Source organism: Arachis ipaensis, chromosome B3 (assembly GCF_059453495.1).
Source record: "Arachis ipaensis isolate K30076 ecotype BB chromosome B3, ASM5945349v1, whole genome shotgun sequence".
NCBI classification, from domain to species: domain Eukaryota; kingdom Viridiplantae; phylum Streptophyta; class Magnoliopsida; order Fabales; family Fabaceae; genus Arachis; species Arachis ipaensis.
In genome coordinates, this window is record NC_142438.1 from 142,051,547 (window position 1) to 142,077,295 (window position 25,749).

General features: G+C 32.6%; 5 protein-coding genes across 6 annotated transcripts; 4 read left to right on the forward strand and 1 right to left on the reverse strand.

The window, feature by feature from the left end:
• Positions 1-9,253: 9,253 nt before the first annotated feature.
• Positions 9,254-11,102, forward strand: LOC107631711 (protein kinase PINOID). Its single transcript, XM_016335239.3, has 2 exons — positions 9,254-9,919; positions 10,026-11,102. The coding sequence occupies exons 1-2, from the start codon at positions 9,336-9,338 to the stop codon at positions 10,831-10,833; spliced, it is 1,392 nt and encodes a 463-aa protein (XP_016190725.1). The 5' UTR covers positions 9,254-9,335; the 3' UTR covers positions 10,834-11,102.
• Positions 11,103-13,248: 2,146 nt separating this feature from the next.
• LOC107631707 (uncharacterized) lies at positions 13,249-15,249 on the reverse strand. Its single transcript, XM_016335235.3, has 3 exons — positions 15,027-15,249; positions 14,273-14,392; positions 13,249-14,126 (listed from the first exon to the last, which is right to left on the reverse strand). Exons 1-3 carry the CDS (start codon positions 15,156-15,158, stop codon positions 13,512-13,514), a joined length of 867 nt encoding a protein of 288 aa, XP_016190721.1. The 5' UTR covers positions 15,159-15,249; the 3' UTR covers positions 13,249-13,511.
• A 2,195-nt stretch (positions 15,250-17,444) lies between these two features.
• Positions 17,445-18,681, forward strand: LOC107631708 (uncharacterized). Its single transcript, XM_016335236.3, has 2 exons — positions 17,445-17,615; positions 17,698-18,681. The coding sequence occupies exons 1-2, from the start codon at positions 17,555-17,557 to the stop codon at positions 18,486-18,488; spliced, it is 852 nt and encodes a 283-aa protein (XP_016190722.1). The 5' UTR covers positions 17,445-17,554; the 3' UTR covers positions 18,489-18,681.
• Positions 18,682-18,838: 157 nt separating this feature from the next.
• LOC107631709 (uncharacterized) lies at positions 18,839-20,625 on the forward strand. Its single transcript, XM_016335237.3, has 6 exons — positions 18,839-19,145; positions 19,358-19,606; positions 19,697-19,821; positions 19,896-19,958; positions 20,048-20,172; positions 20,287-20,625. The coding sequence occupies exons 1-6, from the start codon at positions 19,034-19,036 to the stop codon at positions 20,426-20,428; spliced, it is 816 nt and encodes a 271-aa protein (XP_016190723.1). The 5' UTR covers positions 18,839-19,033; the 3' UTR covers positions 20,429-20,625.
• A 194-nt stretch (positions 20,626-20,819) lies between these two features.
• LOC107631710 (protein NOI4) lies at positions 20,820-21,520 on the forward strand. Of its 2 annotated transcripts, XM_016335238.3 has the most exons (3): positions 20,820-20,967; positions 21,072-21,278; positions 21,353-21,520. In XM_016335238.3, the coding sequence occupies exons 1-3, from the start codon at positions 20,959-20,961 to the stop codon at positions 21,377-21,379; spliced, it is 243 nt and encodes an 80-aa protein (XP_016190724.1). In that variant the 5' UTR covers positions 20,820-20,958; the 3' UTR covers positions 21,380-21,520. The 2 variants fall into 2 exon arrangements, with proteins under 2 accessions (XP_016190724.1, XP_088365704.1); XM_088509578.1 differs by having other exon boundaries at positions 20,929-21,278.
• Positions 21,521-25,749: the final 4,229 nt, after the last annotated feature.

Consider the following 25,749-nt stretch of genomic DNA (forward strand, 5'->3'; position numbering starts at 1 on the left):
CCCGCATCCCATATGAAGTCGTTTAGTTGCTCGTTGGTCGTAGATATTCCTGATCATGAGATTATACTTCGCATCCCATATGAATTTCAACTGCACAAAGTGATTCGACAACATTAGTTAGTCGAAATAAAATACAGTTCAAATATATTTAATTAATTCAACATTATTGGGTTCTTACCGCTTACTTCTAAAACCATCGATCTCTGGTCTCAGCCGGGATCTGCGTGTAGGTCGGATAAAGATGGTTGTACATCGACTTAATGACCTCAGAGATCTCCTATGTGCAAGCATTATTATTTGGTGCAAACCTATCAGAGAAAAAAAACCTAACATTAACAAATACATAGAAACGCATAAACTTAATATTAACAAACTTAAGATTAAAAAATTATATGTACTCACATCTGCATACCATCGGGCCAAACACTCAGTCGGGTGATGGATGGCGGTGGAGGGGCATCCTGCTGGGGGGCACTAGAGGAATCATCGATCGCGGGCTCTGTCGCTGCATCTGCAGGGGGCATAGCAGAAGGAGGCATATTGTTCAGATTTGGAACCATGATGAACTGCTGGTCTACTGGATCCGCCTATGATGTCACAGGGTCGATAGGATAATCGGGGTAGAGGGCGAAGACCGAACCAATTCCATTACAAGAAACCAACAGGTAGGCCAACCATAAAGAAAAAGTCAAGCAAGTGGATCTGAACTAAATCCCAATTCTCACAAACTCCAAAAAAGATATGCAACCGTTAAATACAAAATTTATCTTAAGGTAAGAATTAAATTAAAATGCATGACCGTCTGAGATTAATATTAGTTCCTAATTAATTCTTGATAATACAAAATTGTTTAGTGTAGATTGGACATAATAGTAGAAGGTGTCCTTACAAGAATGAAAAGTATGTTGTTGTTGGAAGTTCACAAGCATCTGGTGAAGTGGATTTAGATGCCGATGATGCCCAACATCAAAAGGATTACTGGGAGGAGACAATGGATGTTTTGGATGAATGGATGTTTTGGATGAAGAAGAGGTTGTAACTGCAGTTGAGGTAGCAAAGGTTGCACCTGCATAAGTATCACAGATAAATTCACATTTTCTCTTAAGGTTGAGCTTTATACTTACACCAGGTCTGACAAATCCAACTGTCAATGATCCAAAATTGTCCAAATAAACACCCTCAACAAGTACTTGCCCAAGGTCACAGGTGTTAATTACTATGACAGTCGTAGGTCAAAGGAAACTCTATTACTATATTCATCTTAAGAATATCCTATTGACAAATATATGGTAATTATAACCATTAGAAATTCTCAAAGTGAGTCAGTTCAATGGTCATATCTCTATATGCACCATCTATATATATAATTTAATAAATGAGATCTATTAATCTTCGTCCAATGAAGACTATATATATATATATATATATATTGATCTTTCCAGATTATTAATGTCCTTTTTAATAATCCTATGACCAAGAACAATTTAGATTAAATTATAAAAGATTTATCTCTCAATATTATGATCACTATCATAATGATAAATATCTAAATTTAATCAAGGACGTTATTATATTAACATTTTAATATAATAACAATAACAAATTATATGACATATGATTGATTGGATTGTGGTCATACTCCTTATTTCTAACAATATTCCTATTTTTTTAAAGTTTGTGAATTAATAGGATTAATTCAAAATTTTTAAGCATATGATGCAGTTATTTTTGTTGAGATGGTTTTCTAATAAATTAATAGTTAATTTATTTTAATTATTTAATTGTGATTAAATTAACATTCTTTTAATATAAAAGTTATATTTATAATCAATTATTTTGTTTGATTTTATTTATATATTAAATTTTATTGTGATTTTGATCACAATAAAAGGAATAAGATGCAAAATATCTTGTTTGTTTCTTATATATATAAGTGTATATATAAAGGTCAAATTTGATTTGATAAATTTTTTTAAGGCTAAACATTAGTACATAAAAAATCAAATTTTGATTTGATTGATATGTTTTGAACACTATAATTTTAGAAATGAGTTTATCTAATGTTCTTGATTATAAAGAACGGCCTGACAATCAGGAGTTTTATTTTCAAGATAATAATCAGTGTATACATTTGATGTATTAAGGATTTAATTTTATATTTTTTACCTAGACAAGCTGGGAGTATAAAATTTAATCCATAAATATTGGTAGAAATTCTCTAACAATTGAGATAAATCCTAAAAGTTAGGAGTTTGCCAAAAATAAATTTATCTCTTGTTTACAAGGAGCAACCTGACAACCAGGAAATTTGTACTCAAAGACATAATTTATTTATTTATATGATTATGTATAAGGAGAATTCATTTTATACTTGAACCTAGACAACCTAGGGGTATAAAATATAATTCAGTTAAATAATTGTCTGACAACCAGATAATTATTTGGGATTAAAATTGTATGTGATACAATTTAATCATATTCATTTGGAATAGGTATGAGTAACAACTTGACAACTAAGATACTCATTCATGATTCTAAATAATTTTAACAGAAATATAGATTTCTTAATTTACTTTCATATTTTAAATTTTTTAAATATGTACACCTTTTGTGTGGCATACTTGAAAGTAATGTATTGACTACAATTTGAGAATTGTATTTTCCAAAAGGTTATCATTGAGATGACAATTCTATTGAAATAATATTCTCCAATAAATTTGGTTATGGAATGGTTAGAAGTTGTGAAAAATTTGGAATATTGCTTTTGAAGGATTACGATGTGTTCATAACACGCAGCGGAAGAAAAGAGGTAATCCTAAAGATCTATTTTGTGTTTAAACTTTATTCCAATAATATACAATATATAGATCAGATCTAAATACCTGAGTACACTAGTAAAAATCTTTTTCCCCTTCGATGGTACGAAGGCGCTATGCGTATCCACACCGAGACCAACCTTTGCTATCAACTCCTTGACCAATGGACGTCTGATCTAAATTGAGAAACCTCTTGCAACTCTTTGCACACCATAAAATTCTTCTCCAAGAATTAGACTCACATACATTTATGTGCGTAGAGGTAAAGGAATAACAACCCTTGTTATTCTCTTTGTCTTTCTCATCTGTAATTCCTCTACTCTTGGCATACATATATATAGTATGAGATTTGTTACTGATTTTAAATTTGAATCTCAATTCAAATTTAAATCATATCTTAAAATTCTAAATCTGAATCCTTCAAATTTATGAATTATATCATAACTCAATTTGAAAAAGAATCAGTTAGGATCTCATCCAAATTTAGAAATAGAATAACTAATTATTCTCAAATCTCATTTAATATTCTCAATTATCATACTATTATTATATTCTTGGTGCTAGCAAAAAATATAATAATATTCCATTTGAATTAATATAATTATTTATTTGATCAAATCAAATTAATAATTAAATAATTCTACAGCAAAGATTAGAACACTCGTTAGTGTGTGACCCCATAGGTTCAATACTAAGCGGGTAGTAAATTAGTCATACTAAATTTACTAATCAAGGTTGGCGTCTAGCAACACTCCTCAACGACCCGATAGTATGAAGTAATATATTTTTACTAAGAACCTCAGAAGAACAAAGTATAATTCCTTCCATCTTTCCAGCTCTTGGTTAACCTTTAGAGTATGGTTTAATTGTCAAACTCTAACTTGTTACCATTATTATAATGAACTGTGAATGACATAAGAAACTCATTTCTTCATTCATTCAATCCCCTTGGCCAAGGTTTTATTCATCTCAGTCATTATAATCATAGAGCTCAAACTCTTTACCGAGAGTTTGACGGATTCTTTATTGACTAATCATTAATTCTACAAGTATTTAAATCATACCCAATATCCATTCAACTAGCACCCTAGGGTATTAGGTGTCCGGAATCAAAGTATAATAAATACATTGTTAATTACTATGACAGTCGCAGGTCAAAGGAAACTCTATTACTATGTTCATCTTGAGAATATCCTATTGACAAATATGCGGTAATTATAACCATTAGGAATTCTCAAAGTGAGTCAGTTCAATGGTCATATCTCTATATGCACCATCTATATATATAATTTAATAAATGAGATCTATTAATCTTCATCCAATGAAGACCATTATATATATATTGATCTTTTCGGATTATTAATGTCCTTTTTAATAATCCTATGACTAAGAACAATTTAGATTAAATTATAAAAGATTTATCTCTCAATATTATGATCACTATCACAATGATAAATCTCTAAATTTAATCAAGCACCTTATTATATTAACATTTTAATATAATAATAATAACAAATTATTTGACACATGATTGATTGGATTGTGGTCATACTCTTTATTCCCAACAGCTTTACTAACATGGGTTGTTTTGACAACCATGAGTTCCGATTTCAAAGACAACCTACTATTTATTATTAAACATCTTGAGAAGATGTATGATGCCCAAAGCAAGATAGTACGACTATTAAAGATTTTATTTAAACTAGTGGGAGTATTGGGCAATATATTTTGAATTAAACAACTTTAGAAGTTGAAATGCCATTAGGATATATATATATATATATATATATATATATATATATATATATATATATATATATATATATATATATATATATATATATATATATATATATATATATATATATATATGGTGCATATAGAGATATGACCATTGAACTGACTCACTTTGAGAATTCCTAATGGTTATAATTACCGTATATTTGTCAATAGGATATTCTCAAGATGAACATAGTAATAGAGTTTCCTTTGACCTGCGACTGTCATAGTAATTAACAATGTATTTATTATACTTTGATTCCGAACACCTAATACTTTAGGGTGCTAGTTGAATGGATATTGGGTATAATTTAAATGCATTGTTAATTACTATAATAGTCGCAGGTCAAAGGAAACTCTATTACTATGTTCATCTTGAGAATATCCTATGGACAAATATACAGTAATTATAACCATTAAAAATTCTCAAAGTGAGTCAGTTTTTGGTCATATCTCTATATGCACCATCTATATATATAATTTAATAAATGAGATCTATTAATCTTCATCCAATGAAGACCATTATATATATATTGATCTTTCCGGATTATTAATGTCCTTTTTAATAATCCTATGACCAAGAACAATTTAGATTAAATTATAAAAGATTTATCTCTCAATATTATGATCACTATCATAATGATAAATCTCTAAATTTAATCAATGACGTTATTATATTAACATTTTAATATAATAATAATAACAAATTATATGACATATGATTGATTGTATTCTGATCATACTCCTTATTCTCAACAGCAGGCTGCAAAATAAAAATCCAAAAATGGTGGGACAAGAGCTTCTACTACAGCCAAGAGTGGTGGGACATCAAGGAAGACCAAGAGAATGAGGATGCTGTTGCAAAACTCTCAATTAGGAGGTCTCAAGTAGAGTGTTGAATGTTTGATGTAGCCTTTTGTTATTTTTTATGTTTAGAATAAAATTATTTTGTAGGCAACAATTTCTAGACTCACGTTACAATTTGTTTCTAATTTAGTATTGTGTTTGTCTTTCTTCATTGTTGCTTTTGTTGACATGAAGGCATTATACTTGTGTTCAGATTGATACAAATACTTGATCTAGTGTTGGTCATGTTGACACCAAAGTGGAACTATTTCATATTTTAATGATCAGCATTTAGTTGGTTTAATTTACATGTTACAGAATGCTATTGAATCTTATATACAACTTCCTTAAGAGCCACAGACAAAACAATTTTTTCATAAAATAGGTTCACAAATACAACTTCAATTTTTGCATTGCAACAGATTCAGAAATAGCACATATAACATCAATGATAATACATCACTTTAACAAGTTATACAAACTCATAATACTAACATTCTCACACCAATGTACAAATCGATTGTCGATGTTCTTAGGTTACTAATTTATGAATTCATTCTAGCAATCAATTTTAACATTGCTTTTGCATTGGAATCATCCATGTCCTTCTCTTCACTGATATTTGCATGGTCTCTCCATGATTGTGACTGGCGTAATAAACTCCCATAAAAAATGGCCTTTTTGCATATATTCATCTTCAAGTTCATCAACCCAAATAAAATAGTCACGTCTCATCTCTGATTTTTGCTCCACATAAAATTGGAGGAGGAAAGAACGAATTAGTATCAACCAAGATTTCTATTAACATTTGAAGCACAACGATTAGTGTACACATATCTTATAATGCGCGCACCATAAGAATTATCTATCTGGGTTCTCCACCATTCCTGACTTTAACAGCACAATATTCATGCCATGATAGCGTTTGCCACCATTAAAAGGGTGTTTCTTATTGATCCTCTTCGTCACACCTCCAACAAAAAATTCATCGATATCACTAAAGCTATTCTTCCGACATGGTAGTTTTGATTTACCTTCAAATTTGGTGCTGAAAATGTAAGACGTGTGATAAATTTAGAGAAGCTGGTTGAAACTTTAGAGAAAAAGCTATGGATATGAAGAAACCAATGCAAGATTCAGTTGGCAGTTCTGTATAAATTTTTGTTATAAAAATACAGTGATAAAGTGTCTAATTTATCCAGTGATATGCCAGACATTTAATTTGTGTATTTAATGTATTTAATAAGTAATAGTTGAAATTTTAAATATATTTATTTTAGAAGGGATTAGAATTTATTTTATTTATGTTAAAATTTTTTTATTTCTTATTATATATAAGTTTAGACTTGTATTATTATTATTATTATTATTATTATTATTATTATTATTATTATTATTATTATTAATAATGAAAAAATGTTAGATATTATATATTTTAAAAGTTTGATTTTTGTTATTAACGTTATATATATAAATATAATTTTAATTTAATAAAATTGTTCAATTAGAGTAAATTAGCACAAATTAGCCACGGATTGTATGTGAAAAACAGAGTGAGTTAACCACGAAAATAGTGTGATTAAATAACCCAACATTAGCCACAAAAAAATTTTTGGCTGAAAAATTCGGCCTGTACAAATTATTTAGCCACGGCATTATACGTGGACAATGATATACAAATTGTGGCTCTTTGAAGGTCTCCACGATGTTTAAAACTGTGGCTAATAACGTTAAAATCGTGGCAAATTGAAAATGCAACCCCCGATTAGCCACAAATATTCTTTCGTGGTTAATGTATGGTTGCTACGGTTATCTTAGAGTTTAGCCACAATTTTTTTCGTGGCTAAACCCCTTATTTCTTGTAGTGAATCTTTTGTATGTACATTGAGTATTTCGAATGATTATTAGAATATATTTTTATCCGTTCAAAACTTTTTTGTGTGTAGTTTTGTCTATTTACTAGACAACTAAATTATCATTTTTATATAAATTATGGCGCAAAAGATTCCCAATTACGTTGAAGTCAAGAAAGATCAGGTCAAAACTCACTTAAGGGCCACCTCACAGACCAGAAACCACAGAAATGAATTTGGCCCTACTTTCTTGCGGAAGGTGTCTGTATGATTGGTAATGTGCTTCCAAAAATCATCACTGATACAATACAGAAACAGAAATAAGCAGCAATGTAACGCACTTAGCTTTTCATTAGCTAGCTAAGCTGGCTCAGGAACAAGAACATGAATCAGAATCTAATCATATGCATATGCATGTAGTTGGGCATGTTTGGGCCGGCACTGTCATCTACAGGCATTACACTGTGTCATTCATCGCCTCGGCGCCTCCTCTCTCTTTGGATTCTTTTCATTTTCATATGACTTTATTTAATTTGTGGTCACATTAATAAGATTATAAGATCATAATCATTATAGGAAAAAAATTGGAACTAATTTTTTCAATCAATAATTAGTCAATATATCATAGCTTTTTTGTTCGTCCTGATTATGGAAAACACTAGAATGAAGACCAATAATTTTAATGATTAAAAATAGAAAATTAATTAATGTTAATTCAAATACAAAGAAAAATAAAAAATGTTAATTATCTAATATCTTTTAATTATTTATGGCTATAGTGAGTAAGTGTATGTAGCTTAGAAGCATAATAAACAAAAATAAAAAATATTATTTATATACTAAAATTAATTATTAAAATCAGTCATTAAATATTTATATATTTTAATATTTAATAATTAATTTTAATAATTAATTTAAAAAAAATATAAGTAGACAATAATATTGTTAAACAATGTGAATAATAAGATTAAAAAAATAAATTAATTCTAAATTTAATTAATAATATGAGTAATTAATATCTAATAATAACTAAATTTAAGACTCGTTATTTATATTGTTCAAAAAAGTCATTAATTATCTAGTATAACTCTTAATTTTAAGGAAAAATATAGGTAATCAACAATATTTTTAAATAATGTGTGAATAATGTGAATTAATAAGATTAAAAGAGTAAATTAATCTTAAATTTAACTAATAACTTCAAATTAAGATGTAATATGTTACGGCCCGGCCCAAATGGGATATGGGCCAGCCCAACCCACTAACCACCCGACCCAAACGGTCGGGTACAAAGCGCCCAGACGCCGACTCGAACACGCGTCCCTTACAGCTTTGCTACAGCTGTGCGGGGGGACATCGAAGAAGGTGCGCCTGTCCTTGCAGGACCCACCTCTAACACGGTATATATAGGGAAGGTCCTACCCTTCTCCCAAGGTACGTTACATGCTACTTACCCTTTTTCGCCTGCACATATCACTGACTAGAGCGTCGGAGTGTCTTTGCAGGTGACACCCCCTCCTCACGCGAAGTGCTCGGGACGTCGCCTACCTCAATCCGGTGACATACGACCAGGCGAGATCTTTCCCTCTTCAACTAGGATACCAACCCGAATTATCTGATATCCTACTAACCAAACATAATATATTTTTATTTGAGTTCATCAAAAAAAATATATTTTTATTTGATTGGTGATTATTCATGTTATTTGTGATTGTTCAAGACTAGTATAGTTGGCTAAAATAATAATCAAACTTGGGGTGAAGGGTACAATCATTTTGTGCTTGTGTGTGAAGTGTGAACCCTTTAAAAGAAGGGGCATTTCCGTCATTGCATGCAAAATCAGCAGAAATAATTACACACGACCATAACTAAGCCAGTAATTCCGGAAACACATTTTTACTACTTCTCCAGTTCCCCATACTCTTACCATAAATTCAACACCAACCCACCTTCCCTTTCTTCCCCAACGCAAACATCTCTCTCTCTCTCTCTCTCTCTCGACCCAAACTGTTTCTCTCAACATAAACCCTAACTACAAAACATGCTAGAGACTGGTGGTGCTGCTGCACCTGATTCTGAGCTCACTTTGGACACTGCAAATTGCACGCAACGAAGCTCTAACAGCACCCAAAGCAACTGCAGCACCAGCTTCAGCCGTCTCTCCTTTGACCTCGTCCCCCCCTCTTCGCCGGAAAATCTTTCCCTCAAGCCTCACCGCTCCTCCGACTTTGCCTATTCCGCCATCCTCCGCCGCAAGACGGCCCTCACCTTTCACGACTTCTGCCTCATCCGCCGCATCGGCGCCGGAGACATCGGCACAGTCTACCTCTGCCGCCTCCGCAACAGTGACAACAAAGACGAAGAAGAAGAAAAACTTAATCCGAACTGCCTGTACGCTATGAAGGTAGTGGACAAAAACGCCGTGGCACTAAAGAAAAAATCACAGAGAGCCGAAATGGAGAGAAGGATCCTGAAGATGCTGGACCATCCTTTCCTCCCTACCCTCTACGCGGAGTTCGAAGCCTCGCACTTCTCTTGCATCGTCATGGAGTTTTGCTCCGGTGGAGACTTGCACTCCCTCCGCCACAAGTTCCCTCACAATCGTTTTCCCTTAACTTCCGCAAGGTAATTAATTAAACGAAACAAAACTACGTCGTTTTTAATCTCTTCTAGACTTGGTACTTGTTAGTTGTTAGTGACATTAAAATCTTGTGCACTCTTGTATCATCAGGTTTTATGCTGCTGAAGTGTTGGTGGCATTAGAGTACCTTCACATGCTGGGAATCATTTACAGGGATCTCAAACCCGAGAACGTGTTAGTCAGATCAGACGGTCACATCATGCTCTCCGATTTTGATCTTTCTCTCTGCTCAGATGCAATCCCAGCCGTTCAATCCTCTGATTGCTTCCACGATACTTCCTTCCCATCCGCATTGCAATACTCTGCCACACACACTACCCCGTTTTCGTGCTTCCCCAATCGGATGTTCCGATCACGTAAAGTCCAAACCGTTCAACCAGACCGGCTCTTCGTGGCCGAACCGGTCTCCGCCCGGTCATGCTCTTTCGTTGGGACGCACGAGTATGTCTCGCCGGAGGTAGCAGCCGGTGGATCACACGGCAATGCCGTGGACTGGTGGTCATTCGGGGTATTCATCTACGAGCTAATATACGGTCGTACGCCGTATGTGGCTCAATCGAACGAAGCTACACTGCGAAACATCATAAAGAATCCCCTGAGGTTCCCTACGGCCACGCCCTCTAGCGCGCTTGAGCATCACGCGCGGGACCTCATCTGCGGCTTGCTTCACAAGGACCCTGGTCAGAGGCTGGGTTCGAAGCGCGGCGCTGCTGACGTCAAGAAGCATCCGTTTTTCAAAGGGCTCAACATGGCGCTGATTCGCATGTTGACGCCACCACAAGTCCCCGGCTTGAAAAGACACAAAACGACGTCGTGGCTGACAAAGGACGATAGTAATAATCTTTTCAGCAACAGTAACAAACAGTATTCTACGGCGTCGTTTGACTATTTCTTTTGAAGAGTAGCATCTTGGTATATTACCGCGGTTCTTTTTTCTTTCTTAATTACTATGGAATGACAAAAATAAAAATGAAAAATGAGATGGGAGAGTCTCTCAATTCTCAAGGGCTGAATATGGTTCTCTGTTTCCTCTTAGAGAATGCTTTAGGGTGAGACAATACTAATTGGGGAAGATTCCTTTGCTTAATTGCGTTCTTTTTTTTCAATATCGAGCTCACTCCCCAACACACATAGGAAAGGGAAAAAGATGAAAAGAATATGTTTTACAAAGATGAACGTGTCTCATAATTTGTCTAAAGTCAATTGTGTGCGAACCGATATTCGTCAACTTACAAAAACGTAGAATGATACGTATTTTTCTTTATTTAATTTATTTGCAGTCATGCGTGCCATTTTGTTATTTTATTTTTATTTTTTCGATTAGCTTCCTTATTATTACTTTTTATTTTTTAAGATATAGAAAAATGCTACAAATGTCTAAAAGTCGACGATAATTAGCGTTATTATTTCTACGGTATGAAGAAAGCCGCAGTTCGTGAGGAGCGGGTTTTGGTTACAACTCATCATTGACCCAATTAAAGAGTATCTGACTAGAGTGTAGTTTTTTACTTGTTTCTGCCTCAACATAGGGAACAAAGAAAAAACAGCATAAGAAATAAGCACAGAAGTTTGTGCTTCTCATATCATTGGCAAAGTGTGACTTTTAAGTTTTAACTAATCTGCAGTGCGTCGCATTAATCAAGTAATAACCCTTTTTAACCTCTGGGTTTGGATATGGGCTTCACATAATATACGGTGAAGTAAACAGAATCATTTATATGACCTATGAAACTTTGTAAATTACATTGAGTGCCATACACAACAGATTTCTGTTTTTCTTCAATGGCGATATACGTTCTGTCTATCTATCTATCTATCTATCTAATTATCTAAACAAGTATTAGTAAGAATGTTGAGAGCATAATGTGCTATTCACGTAAAGAATTGCAGCACTTTAATTGGATATGTCTAAACATGTCTGCAACATGCAGTATATATGAATATAATATTTGTATAGCACATGCACTTTACAACTTGTGCATGATATGTTCCTCAAAATAATTAATTATCAGCATGGTAACCCTATTGAGAATCAATCCTCTGCTCATTATAATTATGTCTTGTTTGCCTTAAAATGCTATACTGAGGCTTTACAGGTATGCTCATTCTCATCAAATATACCATCATATCTCATCTCACCTACAAGCTTTAATTCCTTTTTTTTTTAACAACCCTTTGGAATATGTAAAACTGTTTTTCACTGCTTTAATTATCATTTGAGTCAAATCATCATTTTTCTTTTGCTTGGTCTGCATTTTCTTAACTTCAACTAATACTAATAGTCTGGTTTAGCTTTTCCATCTTAGTAAGATATAGTTTATCAACTAGAGTATATCAATTAAAGGTGAGATTTGAATCAATAACAATATTTATATGCCAAACATTCTTAATACCTGTATAAAAATATGATTCTTATTAGTTAACTACTGTTATTTAGGTTATTTTTAAAAATGTTAGAAGACCAGCAAAATTTATTGTTTTTGGCTATTACTTAGCCATCAACTTAATTCTTTTAGTCTAGTTCTTTTAATCTAATAATCCAACAAACATATTTTTATTCCATCCTTTTAAATATTGATGGCCAATAAATTCTATGGCCCTCTCTAGCATTCATCTTAAATAAAATACTAATGTCAAAATAATGTCTACCATAAAAGAGTGTATGCATAATAAGATTGAATCTTTATAACACGATATAAGAGAACAAATGGTGAAGGACAAAATCATGTTTTAACACATAGATAGGAGATCACACATAATAAGATTATATGGAAAAAATTGAAATGGATATCACTTTTTTTTTTGGTCGATAAATGGATATCACTTAAGAAGTTAAATTTGCACTAGAAAATAGGGTCCATATAGGGAGTTTAGGCTCTGGCTGCAACTCTACAGTGAGAAAAAATATCATTTCATACAACTACTATACTAAAACAACAAGTATTTAACACAGCATCATTGAGTACCAACAAAACCAATATGATTTAACCATGGATGCTCTAAACCACCTTCTGTACAATCAAGTGAATTAGCACTTCTGTGAATCATGAGTTAATTTGTATCACATAATAACATCAACAGAATTGCAAAGCACCATCAAAGCAACTTGACATTGCCTGTATCATGCATGAAATTTCTTGTATAGAAATCCAAGACTTTGCATTACATCCATAATTCATTATATCCCATTCTCATGAATAAAGCATTATGTCTTGTATAGTTAAATGGGCCATTTCTTCAACTTTCATAAAATGCATAGTATTAGAACCACTATGGGAAATTATACTCTAGGTGCACCAGCTCAAAACCAATATGACAACAGAAAAGCATATATTAGAGTAACAGACATTTGAACAGCTGAAACACATGATCGTGATATGCTGTTAGTAAAACTTTACAAATTCAGCCAGAGTCCTGCTCTAGATTAGTTGGAAGCTGGAAGTCTCAGCAAGCATAGATTTGAATAAGGTGGACATAAAGCAGTTCAATAGTCAAAAGATATCAGCTCAGTGTGAACATTCTAAGATTAGTACCAAAACACAGTCATTTTCTATCTCTGTTCATCCAATGTCTAAACTAGAGCAAATCACTTGCAAGTGAGTGATGAAACCGTCCCACTTTTGGTTTGAAGGATGAGATGGTTTCTGTTATCCTTGAAATCTCATTCAGATCTCTAGCAAATGCCTCCTTGCATGCAGCCTCTTGTTCACAAATCGCTCGAATCCTTGCTTCAAGTGCCATTTTCTCTGTTTCACATTCTTCCAGCTCTTCCTCTCTTGCTTCAACGGCTCTCTGGATGCTTTCTCGCTTCTCTTTCAACACGGAACATTGTGTCATAATCCTGCTCGCTTCGAGAACATCTTGGAGTCTCTGAAGAAGCCAGCCAACCTCCAATCTTATATTCTCAAATTCTTTGACAAGGTCAATCATATCTTGCAGGTAATCTTGGTCGATTCTACCTAAATCCTTGTCCTGCAACTCTTGGATTATGTCGATTATCATCCCCAGGTACATCGAACGAGACATTTTCCCTGTTAGTGTACAATCCTTAGCAATGTCTCCATATTTGGCAAGAATTTTTCTCAATATTGGCATTGATTCCTGCTTCACTTTGTATCCGTTTTGAATATATTCATCCTGGCTTTGATGTCTTGAAGGTGATTCTTGAGCACAAGGTGGATCCTGACATGCCTACAATCAGGTAATTAAACATAAACTAGAGCTAATCAACAACAAAATAAACCATTGCAAATAACAAATTGAAGTTGAAGTGTGACGTGGATCAGCAACAGCATCGTGAGTGGCATTGTTAAGTTGCATGGTGAAACAGTGTGCACCTGAATGGTCCTCTTAGTAGCAGATCTCAGTGATGCGCGACGAGAAGAAACCATGTTAGCATCTGCATCTGCATTTGCATTTGCTTGCTTTTCGGTTGACATAGGAGACCAATAATCAGCCTAATCATCGTGTAAAAAACAGAACAAAAAAATCTCACAACTTCAGTAATTAAATAAAGGATTTAGTAGGAATAGGAATATTAGTAGAATTTTTTAAACATTTTATTTATAAAAGATTTCTTAATTGGTAACATGTTAGGCAAACCCTTGAACAAAGAATACTGAATATTCCAAATTTCCCATTAAGCAAGGACTTCCTCATTTACCTTTTCTGGATGAGTTACAAAATGAACATCCCCATACTATCTAAAATAACTATCCGAATACTAGGATAATAAACATCTTCCCAAAAACTTAAACTAATTTTTGAGTTCATTAAAAATCGAACTTTTGACCTTTCAAATATAGAACTCTAATTCCATGTCATGATACCACTCATCCCAAAAACTTCAGCTGATGAAAAAAGATAACACTAATGGTTATATCTCTAATACTCACTAAACTTCCATTTTAAACATTATACAAATATTTCATTGCCTCTTCATACTTTCTCTTCTTTCATTATTATTTATATCATTATTATGGCTGAGATACAGAACATGGACACAGCAGTTTAAGTTTTTTATTTGGTATCCTTTTTATTTTTTCACGAATAAAATAAAATAAAATAAAAAGGTGGATTAGCATGTGTTACCGGGTTGGGGTTGACAATGATAGGTGAATGATAGGGAGAGTAGGTGTGGGGAGAGGAATCGGTGAGCACAATGTGGTGGTTGTCTTCTTCTTCTTCTTCTTCACGCTTCTTTAGTTTCCTTGCTCTTCCCATTCGTATTGGTACTTGGCAGTCGCAGTCAACAGTCACACATACAGGAGAGTAAGAGACTATGACTTAGCCAGCTGGTTGCCAATGTAAATCTACCGTTTGGTTCCAAGGAAAGGTGAGCTATTGTTAAGGTTAGAGACCCATTCTTGACTTTATCTATTTTTACGAAAAATATGATGTTTTTTATTTAAAAAATATTTCAATCGTAATTTTTTTTTAGGATAATACATTTTTTAAAAAAAATTTATTAAATAACAATAAAAATTAGTTTTATGAGATTTTTATTTATAATTTATAAGAGTTTAAACTTTTATAAAATCCTTTTTAATAATATAACCAACTATAATTATTACTATCATTACCATTTTCATTTTCTTCCTTCTCATTATTACTTTTACTTTATTACTATTATTATCTCTTTTACTATTGTCATCATCACTAATACAAATATTATACATTAATATTTTCTTATTTCATTTTTTGTTCAATACTATTTTTTTTTCTTTAAAAATTTTTTGAACTGCAATTATTTTTTTTCCTACGGTATCATTTTCAGCAATAATAATCTTTCTTCACTTAATCATCGGTAAACAATTTTTTCAAAAAATAAATTCATTAATAGCTTGTAGGAATTTAAAACTAGTATAAATTACAAATAAAACTCCAACAAAAAATTAATTTTAGTTACTATTTAACACTTTTAATAGAAAAATCGTATTATTCTAAAATAAAAATATTAAAGGTCAAAGTATTCTTTTTTTAGACAAGAAATGCTTGTCTTTCACAAAAATAAGTAAGAATACTCCTATTGCTAATTATAAAAAATTCTTTTTAAAAAATAAAAATTTAATATATTTATTGTGTATTAATTAAAAAATTATTAATGATAATTTTGATATATAATTTTAAGGACACATATCAACTACATTTTAATTTTCTTTATATATGGTATACTTTTTTTGGGGGAGTTTTTCCCATAGAAAAAAGTGTTTTCTTTTCGTGAATTTTTAAATGTCCGAAAAATTCGATGTAACTATTTTAAATTTTTAATCAATAATAATAAGAAATTTTATAAAAATATTATATATACATTAAAATTAATTATTAAAATAATTTATTATATATTTATATATAAATATTTATATTATTTAATTTATTTTTAATGTGTATTTTATATTTTAATATATATTTTATATTAACCTACATCTGGTATGATTGAAAATTTAATATATATTATCTTTTGCCTTCAAATATCATCTTATTTCTTAATCTTCAATTATATATATCAAATTATGGCTTATTTTTTTTTTTTTATAGAAGTGAGATAGATAATATACTTTAATATTATAACTTTTAGTATTATATAAAATAGTAAAAGATACTAAATTAAAAGTTCGATTTCTATACCCTAAATTAAACTATTACACATTTGAGATTAACCGCTAACCATTCACAATTCAAAAAAATACCATTGTTAACCCAATATGAAAAATAAAAATTGCCAAATTATTCGTGAACATGTTTATGAATCTATTATTTTCATTGGGGCAGTGATGTACATGCCTTAAGAATCTTGTATATGAGAGAGATCATGGAGCCATGGAGGAGAGGCTAGAATTCAATGAGGAAGAAAGTGGCCAAGAAATAATAAAAAAGGTTGGTAGTAGGGTTGAAAGATTGATACTCATCCAAAAATTAAGTCTACATACTTATAAAAGCGGGGCTTAAACAGTTGATCACATCTCCTCTTTAAACTACTACTTCTATATATCTAAATCAAAATTATTATTGCTACAGCAAGAAAAACTAAATATAATATACAATTCACTAATAAAAATTATTTTCACCGTTATTGCTTTTGCTTTAAATAAACATGGAAATTCTAAAAATCCAATTAAGGAACTAGCGATTTTTCTTAGTCAACAAGAAAGAGAGAGGAAAAAAAAAGGATGAAATTCACTTAGATGTTAATTAGGCTGATTCCAAACTTTTTATCCCATGTAAAATGACCTAGCTTGTTTGGCGTGAATTTTAGTTAGATTATTTTATGTTCCTAAATTCCCTCGTAGAGAATCAATCTTGTGAGTACTAAGCATTAATCCCCCTTTGGTTTTGGTCCTTATTAGAGAAAGACAAAGCAACGAAACACCAATGAAGAAGTCAAACCCTCAGCAACAATTACGCATTAACCAACAAAACTACCCCACCCACCATCACCAACTTAAGAAGGTGATATATACTAAATTAAATGATAATAATAAAACAGAATTTCACAGATACAGAAAGAGAAGAGAGAGTGCTGCAGAAGAAGCAATCTCTCTTCCTTACATTATTATTTCAAAATCCATAATCTAATAATTGATTTGGCCATGCCCCATTGATCTCTTCCTCACATTAACATGAACCGTTCTCGTGTAGATCATTACACTGGACAACCAGGAGATGAACGAGGTTTGGAAGGTAAATTCATTTCATGGCTAGCTAGCTTCAGGCCTTAATTACCCCATTTTAATTATTAATCACTCTTGTCATTTGATTATAGGCGTGGCTACGAATATTAAGCTATTGCTTAAGTTAATTGAAGATTACAATGGAAGTAAAGAGAGCGATCAACACAAGATTCAAAGGGTGAATGGAATTATGTCTATCTTAGATGAGACAAGGGGAAGGGTTCAAAGATTTCAAATGAACAATATGAAAACGAACAAAATAAATCGCGAATTGAGAAGGAGCAACTCGGATATCAAGTCAAGTAGCGTTGTGATTGCAAGAGAGAAAACCATCACAGACGAGAAAGAAAGGATGAGGAGAGAGCTCCAATCAAGCTTCGTGGTAAGGCAGAGCCTTCAAGCCCTGTGTTCGAGTCTCGGAAAAGAGAAGCAGATCATGGCCTGCGAGCTGGCGCGAAAGGCGCAGGAGCTGGCGGAGATGGAGGAGCTGGTGGCTGATCTCAAAGAACAAAACGAGATGCTGATGAAGAAGTTGAACTCGAATATCAAAATAGATGAAGGTGGTAACCGTAACAACGTAGTGTTGCATGAGATGAACAGAACACTGACTCATCAACTGCAAATATCACTTGATGGATATAGAAGTCTCAAGATAAAATACATGGAGACGCAAGAGGAGAATCGGGATATTCATGCTGATATGGAAGAGATGGAGGTGCAAGTTCAAGCTGGGATTCAGAGATTACAGGGCTTGAAGAAGATTGCAGAAATGATTGCAAAAAATGATAAAGAAAGAAAAGCTATCAAAGACCAAATTTTGGCTTTAGAGCAATTGCTAGCCTCTCTTCACATGAAAATTTCCAAATATACAAACAAAACATAGAACTTATTCTTTCTTTCCATTTATTAATTAGAAGTTAAGTAATGCAAACATTCCTATGTGATGTTGCAACTTTATTATTGGTTGCTTTAATTTACGGGGTGCACATTGCTACACTATGTTTTTTTTGTATAGTGAGCAACTGTCAACTGTTCTAACAGAACACAATAACAACTTCATACTTCTTTTTAATTTTTACGGCAAATCTCCTTATTATTTGTAAATTTAAGAGTATTGATCATATTGTAAATTTAATAAAAAAGTGTATTAATGCAAAGGCCGAAGAGTTTCGGTCCGGAAGTAGATTTTTCTTATTTTTGAGATGTTGGGTCATGGGAGGCCCAAAAGAAAAAGAACTACGTTATGCAAAAACGAAACCCCACTCCGTCACTGACCAAAAAAAAAAACCCCACTCCGTCCAAACCAAAAGGGGGAAAAAAATTAAAAATCAAGAAACAGCAACCATTAACTGACAGTCTGACACTGCAACAGGTTCGATTTTCTCGTTGAAAGTTGAAAGGATGATGTAGAAGCTGTGTAATACATCTATGGCTACAGTTTCGCTACCTCGCAATTGTGGCTGTTTGTTGAATAGCGTGGATTTTCTTCACACCCGCACCACATACTACCCTTCCACCTTCATCACTTGTCTTACTTCCAGTTAGTCTAACATCCTTAACCGCTTTTACTTCTTTTTTTTTTTTAATTTAAAATTTGGAACGGTTTTGCGTTAACCTAAATAGTACATGGAATGAATGCAGAAGAAATTCCACTCAATTTGTGTTGGTTAAGTGGATTTAACGAGGTTACTGCTCTTTGCAATGTCCAATTGGGGTTTTACTTTTAAAATTTCACTAGATTTGATTCCACAGGGAGAAGATATAGCAGATGCTCCTTTGCAAAGAATTCCAAAAAAAATGGAGGAGAGGCAGTTAGAGATGAGGCTGGAAATGAAGGAGGCGAGAAGAACTCCAAGTTTATAGCATCGAGGAGTGGTGTGCTTCAAGCTTGCACAATAACCTCTGCTCTGATTGCTGCATTGGGAGTGGCCATACGGCAGGTGTCTCATGTTGCATCAGCTGAAGGGTTGCCAATTTTGGATTGTTCCTCACAAGTATCATGTAACAATAATACATTACTGGAGTTTCAATAGATATAATCATGAATAGGATGTGTTCATTTATTTGTTTTCTGTTATGTTTTGCCTGCAGTTGGTTTTGAGATGTGGCATCTTGAGTTGATTACAGGACTTGTAGTGTTCATATCATCATCTCGCTATTTGCTGTTGAACACATGGACAGATTTTGCCGATTCAAGCCAGGCAGCTAATCTGCAGGTAACTGCCAAGCCATGCTTAATCAAAATGTCATTTCAGAATTAACATTTCATAATCTTGGAATTATTCTGCAGGTCCTTAGCTCTCTCCAACCCCTGGATTACATGTTTGTTGCATTCCTTCCCGGGATTAGTGAGGTTAAAATTAACTTACTCTTCTTGCCTTATTATTTCACACTTTTTGGTTTACTTGACTTGTTGCCACAATTCAACATCTTACATTTCAGGAACTACTTTTCCGAGGTGCCATTCTGCCGCTTTTCGGAATGAACTTGAACGGTGTTGGGGTGGCTGCCTTGATCTTTGGTGTTTTGCACCTAGGCAACGGTCGAAAGTCGTCCTTTGCCATCTGGTGCGATTCTCTTTCTTCTCTATCTGTACTGGTTAAAATTTGTATTGCTGAGATAGAATCATGAATTGGAATCACAAATTTAAGGACATGCTTGTTATGTTATTGGTGTTTCAGGGCAACCTTTGTTGGTCTTGCTTATGGATACGCTACAATTTTATCCTCTAGCCTGGTAGTTCCCATGGCCTCTCATGCACTCAACAACCTGATTGGAGGGCTATTATGGCGGTACACATCAAATGCATCGTCGCAGAAATGAAACTCGCGATTCATCATCTTCACTTGTAGCGGAAACTGTTTGTATCTAAATTGGTTGTGAATATTTGTTATTGTTATGATTATTATGTAGACTGTAAAGAAGTATGTGAAGGAACCAGTTTACCATAAATAGGCAAGTGTAATTTGTAACTGAAACAGCATCACTTAATCTTGAAATATTAGCATCCATATTTAGCATATGGCCACATATTCCCCTAAAAATACAACAAAAAAGGGTATAGAAACAGGAACTAAACCAAACCACCCGCGCTTTGGACGAGGAAGCCACGCGCAAAACTACATGGCCTAACCGAGAGCTTGCATTGCGCTTCGTTTCCTATTCCACAAACCTCTATATAAATTATTGCTTTCCAAATCAACCTTCTTATCCTTTCAAACCCATTATTAATCTCTTTTTCATTCCCATTCTTCTTCTTTGCTTTTGGTTTTCTTCCCCCCCCCCCCCCCCTCTCCCTCTTTTCTTCTTTGTTGTCTATTCCTCTTCCCCAAATAGCAGGACTCTTCCATCTTATGGCTTCGGTAAGATCCTCCATTGTTCTTTTCTGTCATGAAAACATTTTATAGGCGAGAGGCATAATGATAATGTTTCTGATGCACAAGTGTATATAATAATTATGTGGCAGGATGAACAAGAAGGAAGGCCACTGCCTAAGTTCGGGGAATGGGACGTGAATGACCCTGCATCAGCTGAAGGATTCACTGTAATATTCAACAAGGCCAGAGATGAGAAGAAAAGCAACAAGAAACAGGTTACTTCGGGAGGATCCGGGCATGGCGGATCGAATCGAAGTAGATCCGATTCCCGCAATAAGGATAGAGATAAACCTAAGGTACACATACATACATATCCATCATCATCACTTTGTTATTCTTCTTTTATTGAAATATATATCTTTGGGTGCAGCGGAGGTGGTTTTGCTTTAAACCTTAGAAATGGATGGTGATGATGATGATGATCGTGAAATTTTCCTGAGGATCACAGAAACAGAATAGAGAACACGTAAATAATAACAATAATAATAATAAAATAAAAAAGTAGTTGCTGCTAGCCTGTGCTTGAATCATCCATGCAGCTATTGGTATTCCTTTTTCCCTTTTGCCACCCATACACATTTATATAGCTACTTAATTATACAGTTATACGGACCAGCAGCCAAATGTAAATAAACAATAGGTGAATATATATATATATATAATTAATGACAATGACGGTCATTTTGCAGTTATAGAAATTGCATATCATATGTTTAATTTTCTTCGTTATCTTCGTCCGTTAGCTAAGGTCCATAAGGCATCTTTATGTGAAGGCATTGAGTTCATATTTAAAATTTACCATAACGATCTATAGAGCTATATAATGTGGTAGCTTCAGAATGAAAGTTAAAAATATAAATAGGAGGGTAGAATAAGCAAAAAGTAAATTTCTAATCTTCATCTCTACTTGACAACAATATCCGTGAGTAGTGACCATATTTCTAAAGGCAATTGAGCCACATATATATTTTCATTGCCAGTAGCATAGAAATCAATTCCTTCACCAAGTAGTGCTATCTACTCTCTCTATCCGCATCTCCACATATTAAAATTTTGATGCGAATTAAATGTATCAATGTATCGTCTCACCCAATCTACTCATAGGCATTAGTAGGAACTTTTAACCCTCATCAATTGTCACCAATTTATTTAGGGTCAGTTAAATAGGTCATAAGTAATTTCTTTTTTAATTTATGAAAAGTTATAGCATTAATATTTGATATAATTTTTAAAATTAAATTATAATTTTTTAAAAATTTATTTAAGTGTTTATATAAAAGTTAAAAAAATCAAATACAAAATAATTTATTTATAAATTATTTTTAATATAAATATTTATTATTTACATTTTTTCTTCGGAAGAAACTTAATTAAAATGTTTACTGTTACTGATTGCACCACAAAAATAGATTAATATAATATGAAAAAATGTTAGGATTCAACATTTTTCTCATATATTTATTTTGTATTCAAGTTAATACCAACTAATTTTTTTCTATTAAAAATATTATTTTCCTAACATTTATCTCATAGAAATTAAATAATGTTAAATAGTAGTAAGTACACAAATTTTAGACATTTGTTAATATTTTTCTTTTTATAAATACTCCAAGAACATGTAAAAATTTCTGATGGTAATGCTGGCAAATATGTCATGACACAATAATCAGATATTTTTATAATAATATCATCAAAATTTTCATGATCATAAATTATATATTTCTATATTTTTTCTTTTTTTTCTATCGAAAGTAGGGAGACTCAAATCCACAACCTCTTAAGTGAATACGAAGAGACTATGTCATTTGAGTTATAACTCGTTGGCAACTATATATTTCTATATGAGGGATAATTTTTAGTGTTCATACAATATGATGAAACTACAATAAATAAGGGTTTTCCAATGGTCAAAAACCATTGCTACAGATCGAAAAACTGTTCCTAAAATCTTAGGCAACGCTTTGGTAACGATTTTTGACCTGTGGTATATGCGGCCGTTGCCAATGCTCAAAGGCAACGGTATTTTACCTAAAACAACAGTAACAAAAAAATCGTTGCCAAAGTTACTGGTACAGACAACGGTTTTGATAACAATTTTTAAAGAACGGTTTAGAACCGTTGCTGAATAGGCAACGGTTTAAAACCGTTCTCTTTCATGACGTAACGGTTTAAAACTATAACTGGATAGGCAACGGTTTTAAACTGTTGTAGTTTTATTATTTATAAAGCCAACGGTTTTAAAGCGTTATCATTAGTGTTGTTTTTTGGCAACGGTTTTAATACCATTGCCATTTTATAGTTGTCTTTGACAACGATTTTAACACAATTATCTTTTGTAACTTTTGACAACGATTTTTTATAATATATAATTCTTTATTTACAATAGGTTTCTCATGAATGAAATTAGTTCCAACTTTTTTTTTAATTTAGCGTCAATAAATAACCTAAACTATTTGAATCAAATTACTAAAGAAAACTAATTGAACATTTACCATTAAATTTAACTTATAAAAATTATTGTAAGATTCACAATCACATTATATCATCATTGTAAAATAATATAATACTAGTCTACATAACTACTTTTACTTATATCATCATCATTTTTCAAAATATCATAACTATAGCCTAAGGGTGGCAATTTCTTCATTTTTTTTCAACAAAGTTGATGTGGTAACTCGGTTTGAGTGGACTCTCTTGGCTTCAATGGCAACTGCTCCACATAAAGAACTAAAAAGAATCTTAAATATGATCTTTATCTGTATAAATATTTTTAGCAGATTAGAAAACTTAAATACTAAGCATTAAAAAGACAAACGCAAAGTTATGTACCAACCTTGTCTGGATCATATAAATTATGGAGTTGAAGCATCAATTGGGAACAGGAACTTGTAATAATTTTCAAGCAACTTGTTCAAAAAAAGTTTTACCTGTGTACTCTTTCTATGCAATATCCAAGCAACCGCACGAAATTTTTATGTCAAACATGGCCTATAGCTTCCACTTCAACCCTAAATTCTTTCTTTGCTTGTCCCTTGTGAACTCAATAACCAATTCAATTAGTTAAGTCGATGGAATTTACCTTGGTTACTAGTCAAGCCCCTTATCCACTTGAATACCATTTTAATTACTTCAAGTCTTCAAGATTAATTTTCATAGTTGGAGCAGGAATTGTACTACAAGAAAAAGAACAAATAAATACATAGCTACTCTTTGCATGCATATATACTAACTGGCAAATTTAAAGACAGTATATACTTCATGCTATAAAAGTTTTTATTTGAACCCAATGAACAAAGGCTAAGTTAGAAAAAACTCAAGTATATTAGTATCTTCCTTAATTACGAATTAAGAAAAAGAAAGAATGAAAATGATGGGAGCAAAGACCATGTTCTTTGCTTGAGAAGCTAGGGTGCCTTGGTTGAAAGAACCTACCTATATGGAAAAAAATCAGCGAAATTGTCACCATTAAACAAACCTTAAATATTCATTTTAATTAAATATTTATACTTTTATAAAAATTTGGACATACTCTCCTCTAAAAATAGGACTTAGCCACCCTTATGGGTTTCCTCTTTCTCAACATTTCACCAGCCTTTTATCAGCAATTGTCACAACAATATATTCTCAAAAATATTTGATAATAATAATATAAAAATTTAGTCTTAAATCCCGGATGCAAGGTTATTACCAGAAAAACAACTTCAGTAGTCTAATTTCAATTCTGTTTTCAAAATATCAAATGAATTTAGAATTACACAAACTTTATGTCCAGGTGACCGTTTCGGATTAAGCTTTCTAATAAACTAAAACCCATAATTTTCTGATCACTCTAACCTCGGGAATAGAAGGAAAACCGTGACTGCTCTGCAGTATTTAAAAACCAGAAAACAGCAGCAGCGTGCAATATTCAAAATTTCATATAAAATCCAAATTAAATCCAATGGCCTTCAAAATTAATGTGGTTCAACTTAACTTATTCAGATTTCTTTTCCAATTGTTTCATGTTAATACCATTTTTATGAAAAAGTTACATAGTTTAGAAGTTAGGTAGAAAAGAGTCAAAACCTGTTTTAGAAATCAGCAAGTTTGGTATCTTTCAAATTACATAACTTTTACTACAAAACATCAATTAAGCTAAATTTTGGTTTGGAGACTCCTAACTTATCTAGCAACAAGTGTGTCTTGGTTGTAATCCAATTGCTATTCAATTCTAAGAGTTACAAGCATTGGAAGTTAATGCATAACTTGCTGAAAACTGATTCTTTCCAGCTTTGACCACCAATTTTAAAAAACTCACAACCCCCAATCCTTAACTCCTAAAATTCTGAAATTTTAGAGAAATAAACCAAGTTAATCAAATGTTTAAACAAAATTAGTTTTGCTCCAGAACTCAACTCGTAGGAGTTGCAGCAAGACAAACAAGTTGCTGCCCTGTTTGAACTTTTCTGCAGCAGGACAGATTCAATGACCTGAGTTTAAAAATTCGTCATAAATTGTATATTTAAGGAAAAAGCCTCAAATTTTTCAGTCCAACTCCATCTATTCCCAAGTATAACCCAGACTTAGTCTCACGCAATTTTGATCATCATAGAATTAGTTATAACTTTTCAAAGTTTCTAACTTCGTTTAAAAGTAATGCAAAAAATAAGGTTTTCAACAAAAAGTTTAATATTTCAAGATTCAACCTTCAATACTTCTCAAAATCAATTTCAAAACATTCACCCACCAAGTTCACCACCATTATAATATATCTAATAACTAACT